The sequence below is a fragment of the Leptonotus elevatus genome, chromosome 7 (assembly GCF_054856555.1).
Source record: "Leptonotus elevatus isolate MCC_2025b chromosome 7, RoL_Lele_1.0, whole genome shotgun sequence".
NCBI lineage: Eukaryota > Metazoa > Chordata > Actinopteri > Syngnathiformes > Syngnathidae > Leptonotus > Leptonotus elevatus.
The window spans coordinates 19,325,354-19,338,144 of NC_141245.1; the positions used below are offsets into that span (position 1 = coordinate 19,325,354).

A 12,791-nucleotide genomic window follows, 5' to 3' on the forward strand; every position below is an offset into this window, starting at 1 on the left:
AATAATAAGAACAGCAATAATACTATATAATCCACATGACCAAAATGAGATCTAGTATAACAGTTAAACATACCAAAAAATGAAGACAATTTAACACTTTGTATTATATATTATATTGTCGATGTTATGCTGTTTTAATATACATACACATTAACAATTCAGTTTTTTATTTAGGTGTTCAACAGTTTAAACAGAAACATGTTTAAAATGTTTTTGACATTTCTAAAATCTTAAAAAAAGCATCTTAGAAAAATTACACTTCCTTTTAATTATAAAAAAAAAAAAAAAAGTTAAAAATCTAATTTAAATCCATGCTTCTCCTATACTTGATGGTTTATTGCAATCATCAGCATCAGTAACAATAACGGCATGGATGCACCCATCTTAATATTTCTGCCTTGTAAAAATTCAAGCTATCTAACTTGAAATTCCATTTATACTGTATGTACTGTACATCTAATCCTTCAGCGGATGTCGTTAATGTAGGCGGTACACAACACCTGAAACACACATTTAACCATGTGCGTGCAAATTAATTCACTCTATAGTGTTGTTGATAATTTAACGTGTTCATTTAAAAGCAGGGTTCCAAGCCCCTGAGGCTGCAGCAGCCAAGGAGGACGGTGGGAGGCGGGACTTCTGCAGGAGGCGCAGCGACAGCAGTACGAAGCCGACGCTCATCCCGCCCAGGATGACCACGCCTGAAATCAGCGCCGTGGTCACCGGATTCATCAGCTGGGAGGGGTCGCCTGGCGCTGAGAGGTAAAATGACAAACTTCACAGATAACCTGCTTTTACATGAACTTATCACAACCACCTTTTGTTGTTGTTGTTGTTGTTGTTGTTGTTTTGTCAGAAAAACATGTTAAAAAGCAGCAACAGCAAATATACCTTGTCATCAGTCCTAGCATCCCAGAAAGATTCATATATTTTTGGTGTGTATTTCACAAATATTGTGTAAGACTGCTTACCAAGCTGAGTGTTGTTGGTGGGGGTATCATCTGGAATAAAAACACAAATTGTTATATATATATATATATATATATATATATATATATATATATATATATATATATATATATATATACTCTGCCAAATTTAGAAATTGGCATAAGCCGCAAAAATCCATATCGGTTCATCCTTACAGTGTACGTAGGTATGTATAGTTTATGTTTTACAATAATACTCAGCTATACTTTTAAATCATTTGCTCCCAAAAACATATAAAAACATTCAATTTTACATATTGCCATGGTCCCCAAAATGTTTGTTTTTTTTATGTTTTTTTCTTTATGCTAGAGCATACAGAAGGCTTTGATGCACCCTCTAACCTGAAGAGGTCGCTTAGAGCAATGTTAGTTATTGCAAAAAATGGCCAGCAGGTGGCAGCAGAGTATGAGAGATCAACCAGGGCCATGTTGCAATAAGTCTTTTTTTCCCATGTTTTAAACAGATTTGTGAATAATGATGAAACTTAGCTATACTCTAATGCTAATTGCTCCAAAATGGAAACAGATGGAACTATACTTTTTTTTTGCTGATGAAAGAAGAGACTCTAATCTTTCCTATGGTAAGTTCCATGTTTTTATAGCAATAGAACACAATATTCTGTGGGCCTTGCAAAATCGGTCAAAATACAGTAAAACAACTGCGAGCAATGGGGATTGCTTCAGTGAAAATGGCTGGAAGTGAATGAGTTAATTTGTTAGGTACCTGCATACCTACAAAATATGTTACACCATATATATCAAAAGAGTGAGTTCGTACCACTCCTGGTGATTATTGGTCCAGCGCTAATGACGGCGTTCCCACTGGCGGACGGAGGCGAACCGAGGCCGGCCCCTTCGTCCCGCCTTCGACGACGGCCGCAGATCTGCCAAAAACAAAATCGTCATCCCGGGACGGTAAAGTCAGACCCTGCCGGCGATGAAGACGTACCGGCATGAGCATGATGCAGTCGTCGCTTTTGCACAGCTTGGTGACGCAGTGCAGAAACACGGTGGACATCTTCTGGTGCCGGTGCTTGACAAAGCGGAAAACCTCAAAGGAAAAGCGCCCCATCTGACTCTTCCCGTTCTCGAAAACGGTGGTCTGAGGGTCTTTGTAGCAGCTGTGCCGGGACAGAGAGAAAGCCACGCATGCGATATGACGTTTAGACATTGTTGCTTTCAGTCACGGGCCTGAATGGCTAAAAGGTCCCCTTTTGTGGTTCAAGTCAGATTACCCCAGGAAAAGGTCGTAGCGGAGTTCATCATTAGGATTCCCTGAGGGGGTTGTGTAACAGTAGTCCATCAAGATGTTCCAACTGCAGGGGGACAAAACTGTGAGATTGGGATGCCAGATAGCCGTCCCACTGCACATGGGAAAGCACACACGGGCCTTTCTCCGTCTGTCACGGCCTGGCGCCTCCGTGTCGTATAATATCATAATGGCGGCGTCAATGTCGTCAGCCATTGACTTATTTTCATTCATATCGCGTCTTTAGAATTGGCTCGGCGTTAAATAACCGCTTCACGGTACCGTTTGTCCAGGTTTGTGGCCTTGACTGCGGCAAACACTCTCGTCTTCAAAGCCAGTCCGGCCATCGGGATGGAGAGCATTTGGTTGTATGTGGAGTCCTACACAAAAAGTAGACATATTGATTAGCAAAAATGTGTCCTTATCAAAAATGTTTGTCAAAATAAGAATAATAATATAGAATATATGTATACACTATTTTTATGTGTTCAGTAAATAAATATACGCACTGTATATGCTACCAGATGGTATTACCCTAATTTATTGCAATAAAAAAAAATAATGATAATGATGATAATAGAAACATAGCTTCAGAAATATTTATAATATCGCGCACAGAAGAGAAATAATATTTGATTGTGTGGGGAAATATGAAATAAAAGTATCATATTAAATTGAATATTAAATTTTTAATCATGTGTATTTTTTTTTATGTGTTTTCACTGTACCATATTTCATATTAGACTACAATGGTTGTGTATAAAATGCAATAATAAGAGTATGTACTTTTGTATGTAAATTTAAGATTTTTTTTTTTTTTTTACTACAGTATATCCATTATATTTAGGTAATACGATATGTTTCTTTTAATATAACAACATAACACTACTACTGCTAATAATAATAATAATAATAATAAATACATAGTTACTTTCGGCTTATAAATTAATTACAGGGGGGGGATGAAATATATGTGACGAATCTGACAATTATTTTTCATGATTGAAGAAGACCAAAATCAAATCACTTTTAACGTTATTTTAAATAGTCATACTTTTTTTTAATATAAGAATTGTAATAATCAGAATTATAGCTGTGTTTTCTAATAAACTCCGAACAACATTTTTAATAGGGCTATTTTATTGATCTCAGGCAGACATAAAGTTTCCTGTCAAATGGCTTTTTAAAATTAACTCATTCACTGCCATAAATTCATAAAAAAAATATAAAAAATTTGGGGCGACAGGCAATTAACATTTTTAATTGTAATTAAAAATCGTATGACTTCACTCACGATTAATCGCAAATTTTATATCTGTTCTAAATGTACAATGAAAAAAATTCAAGGTTTTTATACTCTTGTTAACAAAAATGGAAAACATTTTAAATTAATAGAAATAGTTAAAAATGAATTGTTGACGTTTATAGCTGTCAATGGCAGTGAATGAATTAAAAAAGAAAAGAAGAAAATATTTTTTTTAAATTGGGGGCGTCAGATGATTAAAATTTGTATCGTAATTAATCACATGACTTTACTAGTTATTTCACAATTAATCACAAATTTTATATCTGTTCTAAATGTACAATAAAAAAATCTAGCTTTTCATACTCTTTATAACAAAAGAGGGGGGGGGGAATGTTAAACTAATGGAAATAGTTCAAATGAATTGTTGACGTTTTTAGCCGTCAATGGCAGTAAATGAGTTAATATCTTGTTACATTCGCATCTTCATATCATCGTTATGGCAACGCATGACGCATCTGAGCAAACACCAAAACTACCAAATTCAGTCTCGAATTGAAAACAAATTTGTGAATCCCTGCTGCAAAGCACCGAGAAACGAAAACATTCCACACGCATCGGAAATGATCATGCACTTCAGCAAACACTCATTCCTCTGAACCCCAAACAAAGATTTCGACTCAAAGTCGAGAAGTTGCCGTGCAACCAAGCGAGGCGAGTTGGCTCACTCACATTGTACAGCATGAGACTCAACGTGCTCACAAACGTGCCGTTGCTGTCCTTGACGGATATGGCGGCTGACGAGCTGTGAAAAGATGCAGCGTGTGAGCTCAGGCGCGATCCATAATAAACACGCGCTTTGGAAATGATCAATGAGACTTTACAGCTCTATCTCACCTCAAGGCTTTACGCAGCCGCTTTTGTGTTACACAGATAGCCGCTGGGGGTGTTAATTAACTCAACCACTTGTGTTTTTTGTTTTAGAAATCATATTTAAAAATACCAACAATTACAGTATGTTAATTGAAAGTGGCGTTTAAAGTAAAATAAACAAGGCGGAGCAAGATACTCGACAGTGAGAGATGATCTTATTATGCTGTGCAAAGAAGTCAAGATATGTGGTCCCAAGTTCAAGTTTCAATGTGACAGACGGTGCTTCTGTTTTGGTTAGCAACACAGTTCAAATGAATAGATGTAATGATTCCAGTTCAACTTCTGAGTCCAATCCGTTTTGTATAGCACTTGTCCTCATCAGGGTCGTGGGTGGGGTGGAGCCTATCCGAAATGAAATTGGGTGAGAGGCAGGGTATACGTACCCTGAAGTGGTCGCCAGCCAATTGCAGAGCCCCAGGATTGTAATAGTTTTGGAATATTCATTATAGTTACTTTTCATTTCGTTTTAAGTTTCTTTCTTTCTTTTTTTTAATTAAGTTACGTTGAATTAATTTTCTGAGCTAATTTGTTAGTTTGTGTGGTTTTTTTCCGTTTTCGTTTATTTTTTATTAGTTTTAGTATTATATTTTTGTGTGTTTTGTGTGCAAGATAAAAAAAAAAACACTGTCGTGAAAATTCAACAAAAATATATTTTTTTAAATCAACAAATCAAATGCAGGCATTGTATAACCGTCCATAGACTTTGAATTGAACTTTGCTTTGCTTTAGCTTTGCTGCAATACTGAAATATCCATCCACTTTTCCATTATCTATAGCCAAAGGCTCATGTATTATATTGATTGCCAAAGACAAAGCAAAGGGCCTTTTTGCTATTATTAAAGCTAGTTTTACTTCGTTTTGTGAACATAAAATGTAGTTTCAGTAGGTTTCATTTTTTCAAACATTTTTGTTTTTATCTTATTTCACTAACGGAAATGTTTTCCTTTTTCTTCTCAATTTTAGTTTTCGTTATTGTTGTCAGTTTTCGTTGACCTGGCAGGGCACATACAGACAAACAATCATTCACAATGACATTCAGATACAAGCAGTGTGGTACCACTCATGGTATGTGGGCTCCCTCTAGTGGTATGTCAAAGCATCACTGATTTAACTGCTCAGAATGTGCTTAACGCTCCAGTGACTTAAAAATTATTTTAATTCAGTACAGTGCAGTTCAGTTGTCACTTTTTTGGCCCATACATTGCAATTAAAGCTTTTAAAACTACAGCACTTGTTTTCAAACCTTTATTTAGGTTTATTTATCCTTTCTGTGCAATGCATTTTGATGAAATACATTTTTAAGTATTTTTTCCCCCCAATTTCTGAGTGCAGTGTTAATGTTCAAACTGCATAATATCACAGTGGCTGTCAATAATAAATTACTATTTTGTTGATGTTGGTCACTTTGGAAGCATTTTCCAAGGTTGACTACCACCGATTTAGAGTCTTCACTGAAACTAAACATGCACGCAAAAAAATGTTGATCTTCCTTTTCCAAAGTAAAAGCAGATGTTTGTGAATGCCTTATTTGCGTGAAGGACTACAGAGATCTGAGAATATTTACTGCTGACAGGCTACAATCAGAGATGCTAAACAATCAATTAGCAAAATAGTTGTCAGTTAATTGATGATTTGCAACTTAATTGAAATCAATATTCAGTATCCTTTCTACAGCAATAACAAAACACTTTCTCTTTCAATTGACTTCTGATGACGGTCCAAAACATCTTGAATATGATTAGATGAATGTCACATTCCTGTTCCAATTCCTGATTGATTAATTACAGAGTATTGGGGGGGGGGGGGGTCAACTTACGATGCCAGCTGTGAGTTATTGACCAGGTACTCCAGTGGGTAGCTGCAGCTGAATTTGTACAACAATCCAGGGAGGTAGCTGATGATAGTCGGCGGGTCGGGGGTGTCAACAAAGCCGGAGACGTTCCCGATTTGCACCAGCGACATGTTCCCGTAGGCGTTGGGTCCGAGGGCCGTGCTGACCTGCGGCGAAAGAGAAAGTCACGTCACTTGCCGCTAAGTCAATACATCCCATAACGAAGCGAACGTATTGGTTAAATCCCAACATGTCTGCGCGTGTTGTTTACCTCCAGGCTGTTGCCGCAAGCTTCCAGGGTGCTGAGGCCGATGCTGAACAGCACAACCGTGGGGAAGGTGTTGTTGTTGATGAAGCCCCGGCACTGGGCGTCGCCTTGGTGACCGTTGAGCGCCAGGTCCGCGTCGGTGTAGCCGGAGAACAGCACCGGGCAGAAGTTGATCTTCACCGTGATGGTCTGCACGCCGCAGTACACGCTGATGTCCCGCTCGCCTTGCAAACGACAACAGCTCGTTTTTTTACCGTGAGTGTGTGATGGTGCAGCTTCAGGGCCCCGAAACGTACTCAAATACAGTACATCAAACGTAAACATGGGATTATTTTGTAGGCATTCGTTTTCTACAACACACATGAACGAATCCAAAAGCCGTTTGCAAAGAAATGATGTGAAGTGAACAGTTTTAGCTTAAATGAGTTCAAAATCGAATGCAGGGTTCCCAATGAGCGAACTTATTATCATTATCGTTATTGTTGTTATTGTTAATAACAATAACAACAATAACGATTGTATAACAGTTATGTTTTCAAAAGACTTACTGCACACTGACAAAAATTTAGCATCCAGGAGCCAAATGTTATTTCAAAAAACGTATTTTTCCCCCAAACCTTGTGTGAAAAGCCAATGTTTTATTATTTATGTATTTATTTATTTTTTTATTTATTTTTCTAATTTTTTTTATTCAGTAGTAGTTGTAATACTTAAAAGTCAAACTTCATTTTATTTTTTTATTTAAAAAAATCAATTTTAGGTAGCTGCACCCATTTTACGGAAGTTTGTATATATATATGATAATGCTATTGCAGTCTACTACTTTATTTTGATCAAATCTGTTTTATTGTAAGCTTGGCTTATAACTAACTGCACTGCATCATACTGACAGGTGTGTCTAAAAAAAGAGATTTCATTATAATGTACTAAATATTTTAATATGGTCAAGCAACCCTCCTCATTAGAATATTAAAAATGATAAGACATGCATGTCAGTTTGATGGAGTGCAGCTCAAACTGACTCTCATTAGATTCTGCACGTCTACCTGCTGTTTTGAATCTGTTTTCATTTATTTTTGAGATCCGCGTAGCGGATATCTGGGGTAGGACTCGCGGAGTGTCTCACAACATTATAACATGGCGTTTATAGCGATGCAGCGGTCGCATGATAATCGGTATATTGGAAGAAGTGAAAACCAGTTGTGACTGTACTTGCACATTTAACATACCAAAAAATACTTCAACAACACACTTTACACCATATGATATCCAATATGAGAGCTGTATCAAATATTCTACCTCTGCAAATGATATGATTTTTGGTATTTTTTTGATACTGTCCGACCGGTATCAATTTAACAATAACTATATTATATTTATGATTATAGTTTGTGTGCAGTGTTGTATGACTATGTACATTGCACCATAATGAGAGGTATGTCTAATATTACCTCAGTTTCAGGTGCATCTATCAACTAATAAATTACAACATCATAATTACGCAGTAGTTCAGTTAAACATGAGGGAAAATAGTCTTTGGAAGGCTTTGCTTTCTTTTCTTAAAAAAAAAAAAAATACAATTTAGATTGATTTCATATATCAATATATTTCATATATTGCCTAAGTATTTTTTTCAGATTTTTCAGGAAACACAATTTTTTTTTAACTATTTGCATTATGAGGAGAGGATTTAGGCATGAAAATAGCAAAAAATGACAATAATTTTAAAAGCGTGATATATATATATATATATATGAAAAAATTCTCGCATTAATCATGTATTAACACAGATTTAATCACACTATTAATTTGGATCCAGCAGATGGTTACGTTAAGGTAGCACAAGTTGTGTTTGACATGCATTAAAGTAAAACAATTAATACACGTTTGTGTATATGACATTAGGAATATTCGTTCACGAGTCATTTTTTTCCCCATTTTAAATTATGCAAATAATTAATTGATTAGCAAAAGAGGAGGATGAGCGTGTGCAGTGGATCAAAAAATGCTGAGGACGTCCTCATAACATTACATGTTGAAAGAATTAGCACATAACAGATGAAGAAAGAAAATCTTGATAAAAAAACAAAACCTTTTTAATGAAGCGATTAATCGTGATTAATCAAAATTCTAAGGCGATTAATCTGATTAAAAAATGTAATTGTTTGACAACGCTTATATATATATATTTATTTATTTATTTATTTATTTAATTAATTAAATTAATTTATTCATTCATTAATTTATTTATTAAGGGTGTATCTCCCCAATAAAAAATTATTCAATACGAATCTCGAGACAAGGAGTTTGATGCGTTTCAATTTTAATGTGGAACGAGTCCATTCGATTCAGTGGGATTCCGATTTGATTCAATATGGTATGACTAGGTTCGAGATGGTATGACGCAACGAGTCGTTGTCATGTTAGGATATGACATTCTGCAATCTACAAGTTACAACAGGCAAAACGTGACATAATGATCTTTGTAAAGATATGCTAAGCGGTCCTGATGTTGCGACCGGCCGGTGGGCGTACGTCATGTCATCCTCACCAGGAAACCTGCTGTGGTGGTTGGCGTCACAGTTGTATCCGTTAAACTGCGCCGACACCGACGCGACGCCGCTCATCAGGAGTAGGACGAGGAGGCAAGATGGCGTCATTTGGGCACCCGCGAGACGTTTGGCCGCCGTCATCTTCAGAGGGTCAACATGGCGTGCCGCGCGTTCCCCGGGGCGGACGCTCAAAAGTGGCGTTTATCTCCCGAGTGCGAGAGAGAGTCCGGAGGCGACTGCCCTCTGTGACCTCGATCAAAGTAGTGCCACCGTCTATCTCCGGGTTCTCCGATCCCCTTCTGCCCACCCCCTCGCCTCACTCGCTCATGATGGCCGCCAACCTACCCGCTTTCAAGGCCTTTTTAAGCCAGGTCGCGCCTCATTTCACCCCCACTGCTCTCTTTTCTGCACCTGTTTAACCGTTTCCTGATGCCTTCAAAGCAACCCCACCAGGGAGAAGGTGATGGCGGGGAGGCGGGGCTACTTTTGATGGCTTCGCCTGCATTTTGTTGTGTGTGCGCAGATATGAAAGCGAGCGGCGCCTATTATCCAAACACAACCTCGGTGACGGACGTGGGAACCTCCATCAGATCTGAAACGGCCTCAACAAATCTTTTCACGGAGCCTCGAAACCGGAGCTGGCTGGGCCGTTTCCCACTCGCCTCCGCCGTTTCTGATCATCACCTGTCAGCTGGCACAAACGAGGTGGGGGAGTCGCTTATGAGTTGAACGGGGGAGGAGGGGGTCGGCCCAGGAATTCAGCTGTCATCGGCCACCGCGGCGGCCCACATTCACATCCACATAATAGTCAGCTCATGGTCCGATGCGGAGCTGTCCGTAGGTGATTGGGATGCACAAAGCGTCACTAGAAGGCTCTCGAGGCCTATGCCGGGCTGTGCATTCAGCACGACACAAGGAAAATGGGAATGTAGAGTTCGTTTTCCACTTTTGTCCTCTCGGCCTCGAGGTAATGCGCTTACCCGGTGCTCTTTTTTATATGATAACATGGCAAATCCACCCCTTATGAAAACTACATTGCAGAAGAACTCCAATACACTCCACTCATTTTTCTTGAACTTTAGAAGTATGAAATAAAATTCAAACTCGCTTGGACACTCTTAGAAAAATGTACGCCATGTATTCTACAGTTGCGCTTGAACGTTTATAACTTATGAGCACGACTGTAAATGTACAAAAGCTAAAGGTGGATTAATGACACGAAAATGCTATGAATCGTCACCAAAATTCACATGCACATATGTGCTCATGTCAACTTCTACCTCTGAAAATATGAAAACAATTAACACAGTATTTTGGATTTTATGGCAATTGAAGCGGAAGTCAACCTTAAACATTTCTTGACAATAATATGTTATCGGTGACCTCATTAGTCGAAACATGACATTCTGATTATTACATTTGGGGAATATGAGCTATGCAGCAAAATCCAGTAGTTTTCATCAATATTAGAAGGCGGCCATTTTGCTACTTCCTGTCAAGTGAAAATGACATCACAGTTGCTCAGGCAACGACCAATCAAAGCTCACCTGTTTTCTAAAGCTGTGTCAATACTGGCCTCCTCCTTCTAAACAGGTCTTCCGTCCTCCGGCTCGGCCTCACGTGTCGGCCTCCGATCCCGTTTGGAATTCCCGACGAAGCCCGCGGCTGTTGACGACGAGGTAGAGCTGAAATCAAATATGGGCCGCATGCAAGCAAACAAGTGGCACTGAGCTGTCCAACGGGATCAGATGGCCGCAAACGCGTGAAATGAATACATATGGCGAGCCCGTCAGCATCTTTCTTATTTTACAACTCCCACCCAGCTCATGACCTATTTAGTCAGTGTATAGCCAAGTGCTCTACTTTAAGACGCACGAGCTTCTTGACATCAAATCACACTCTCCTGCCGAGTGCGTTATTTGGCCTATTTTGAATAATATGTCTCGAAAACATTACCTGGATAGGATTAAATGTCAAATACATCATCCAATCACGGCTCACCTGTTTTCGTGAACTGAGCCGTGATTGGATGGTGCCCGAGCCCTTAGCCACTGTGATGTCATTTTTTTAGTCGACAGCGAATAGCAAAATGGCCGCCCCCTGAATGAAAAAGCAATATGAACTCATTCACTGCCATAAATTCATTTTTAAAAAAAGATTATTAAAAATTTGGGGCGTCAGACGATTAAAGTTTTTAATTGTAATTAATCTCATGACTTCACTAGTTAACTCACGATTAATCACACATTTTATATATGTTCTAAATGTACAATAAAAAAATTCTAGGTTTTCATATTCTTGTTAACAAAAGTGGAAAAAATGTTAAACTAATAGAAATAGTTTAAATTAATTTTCGACGTTTATAGCCGTCATTGGCAGTAAAAGAGTTAATCAGAATGTTGTGCTTAGATTAGTGGGAGCGCTTCGAACATATTGTAAAGAACATTTCTGACTCGACTTCCTCGAAATGATTCGTTTTCTGCAACTTCAACTGTCGTGATGTTCGGCATGGGAGATCGCAGTGATTTTTCCTCATGCGGGATGCCATTGAAGCCATCTCGGGCCTCGTTCTGGTGAACCCGAACTGTCAGTTCGCGCGCCGTTGCGCTCAGAGGCCTTTAAAGGCCCACGAGTCATGACCCACCGCCACTTTCAAGATGTGCCAGAAAGAGCTGCCGCTATCTGATGGAGCTGAAACATCCACACTCGGCGTCACAAAACCCGTGAGAGTGAGGCGGTAATCCGACGCGCCGGTTTGAACGCGGGCGGGAAAGTGAAGCCCTCATCAAAGGCCCTGCTGGGATTCAACGCTCAGTAAGCTGTGATTCCAAAAGACAGAAACTTTTTTTGGGGTTTCACCTCGACAGAAGAGGAAGCGTTTAGAGGTATTTGGCTAGAAATAGAAATTGTTTATAGATGGTTTCTATGTGGGGCATCTTTGATGACATAACATCCATCCATGTGTTAAACTGCTTGCCCTCATTAGGGTGGGTGCTAAAATGGAGCCGGTTGTAGCTTTTTTTGTCATAAATTGACTACATTATGAACCTATAACGGTTTTACTTAACTTACAGTTCATTGTTTGAAAAAAATCAGTTCAAAGGTTGCCTATGATGAAAGTTTGTAATGCGTTCAAGGGCAACTCAGAAATATGTGTTACAATGTTAAAAACGATTTTTAATCGTTTTATTGGCTGTAGAGTGTGGGAGGACAGATTCAGAAAGTCGGGGGCTAGGACCCCACCGTACCCTTCCTTAATTACGCCCCTGTTCACACCTAAGGTCAATTTAGCAGAGGAGGGAGGGAAATCCAGCAAATTGACACCAAATTTCAAACAAGTCCCAAGTTAAGTCATACAACATTGCTCATTACCAACAAATATTAGAGTGATAATTAAAAAATAATAATTAGCAAGTCCTAACACTAAACAGTATATGCATTAAAAATGTTAGTAAACTGAGATCATAATTGATTAAATTGATTGCACTATTTTTTTAAGTGGCATTTCAAATTCAGTTTAACTCAATTTTATTACTAACCAAACTATACCATTACAAAACGTTTTCTTTCTAACGTGTAAAACATGTCAACTTCCCACAGGTAGGCCGAACCCAAGATTCAAACCTGGAGCTTTAAGCAACAGATGTGTTGCCCACTGCGATTGCTGTGCTGCCTGCAATTAAATAATGATGATAATACATTTGTTTTGGCCAAACTTGGCATTTG

The 12,791-nt window shown here is 38.6% G+C and overlaps 1 protein-coding gene and 1 long non-coding RNA gene across 2 annotated transcripts; one reads left to right on the plus strand and one right to left on the minus strand.

Moving 5' to 3' along the window:
- Window positions 1-389: 389 nt before the first annotated feature.
- Window positions 390-9,385, minus strand: zpld1b (zona pellucida-like domain containing 1b). The gene is made up of 10 exons (XM_086080562.1): window positions 9,065-9,385; window positions 6,517-6,737; window positions 6,231-6,412; window positions 4,214-4,286; window positions 2,521-2,618; window positions 2,225-2,305; window positions 1,939-2,110; window positions 1,768-1,873; window positions 972-1,001; window positions 390-755 (listed from the first exon to the last, which is right to left on the minus strand). Exons 1-10 carry the CDS (start codon window positions 9,204-9,206, stop codon window positions 571-573), a joined length of 1,290 nt encoding a protein of 429 aa, XP_085936688.1. The 5' UTR covers window positions 9,207-9,385; the 3' UTR covers window positions 390-570.
- LOC147171403 (uncharacterized) lies at window positions 593-11,201 on the plus strand. Its single transcript, XR_015095575.1, has 4 exons — window positions 593-762; window positions 6,523-6,768; window positions 9,589-10,032; window positions 10,659-11,201. It is a non-coding gene; the product is annotated as an uncharacterized LOC147171403 (long non-coding RNA).
- The last annotated feature ends 1,590 nt before the right edge of the window (window positions 11,202-12,791 follow it).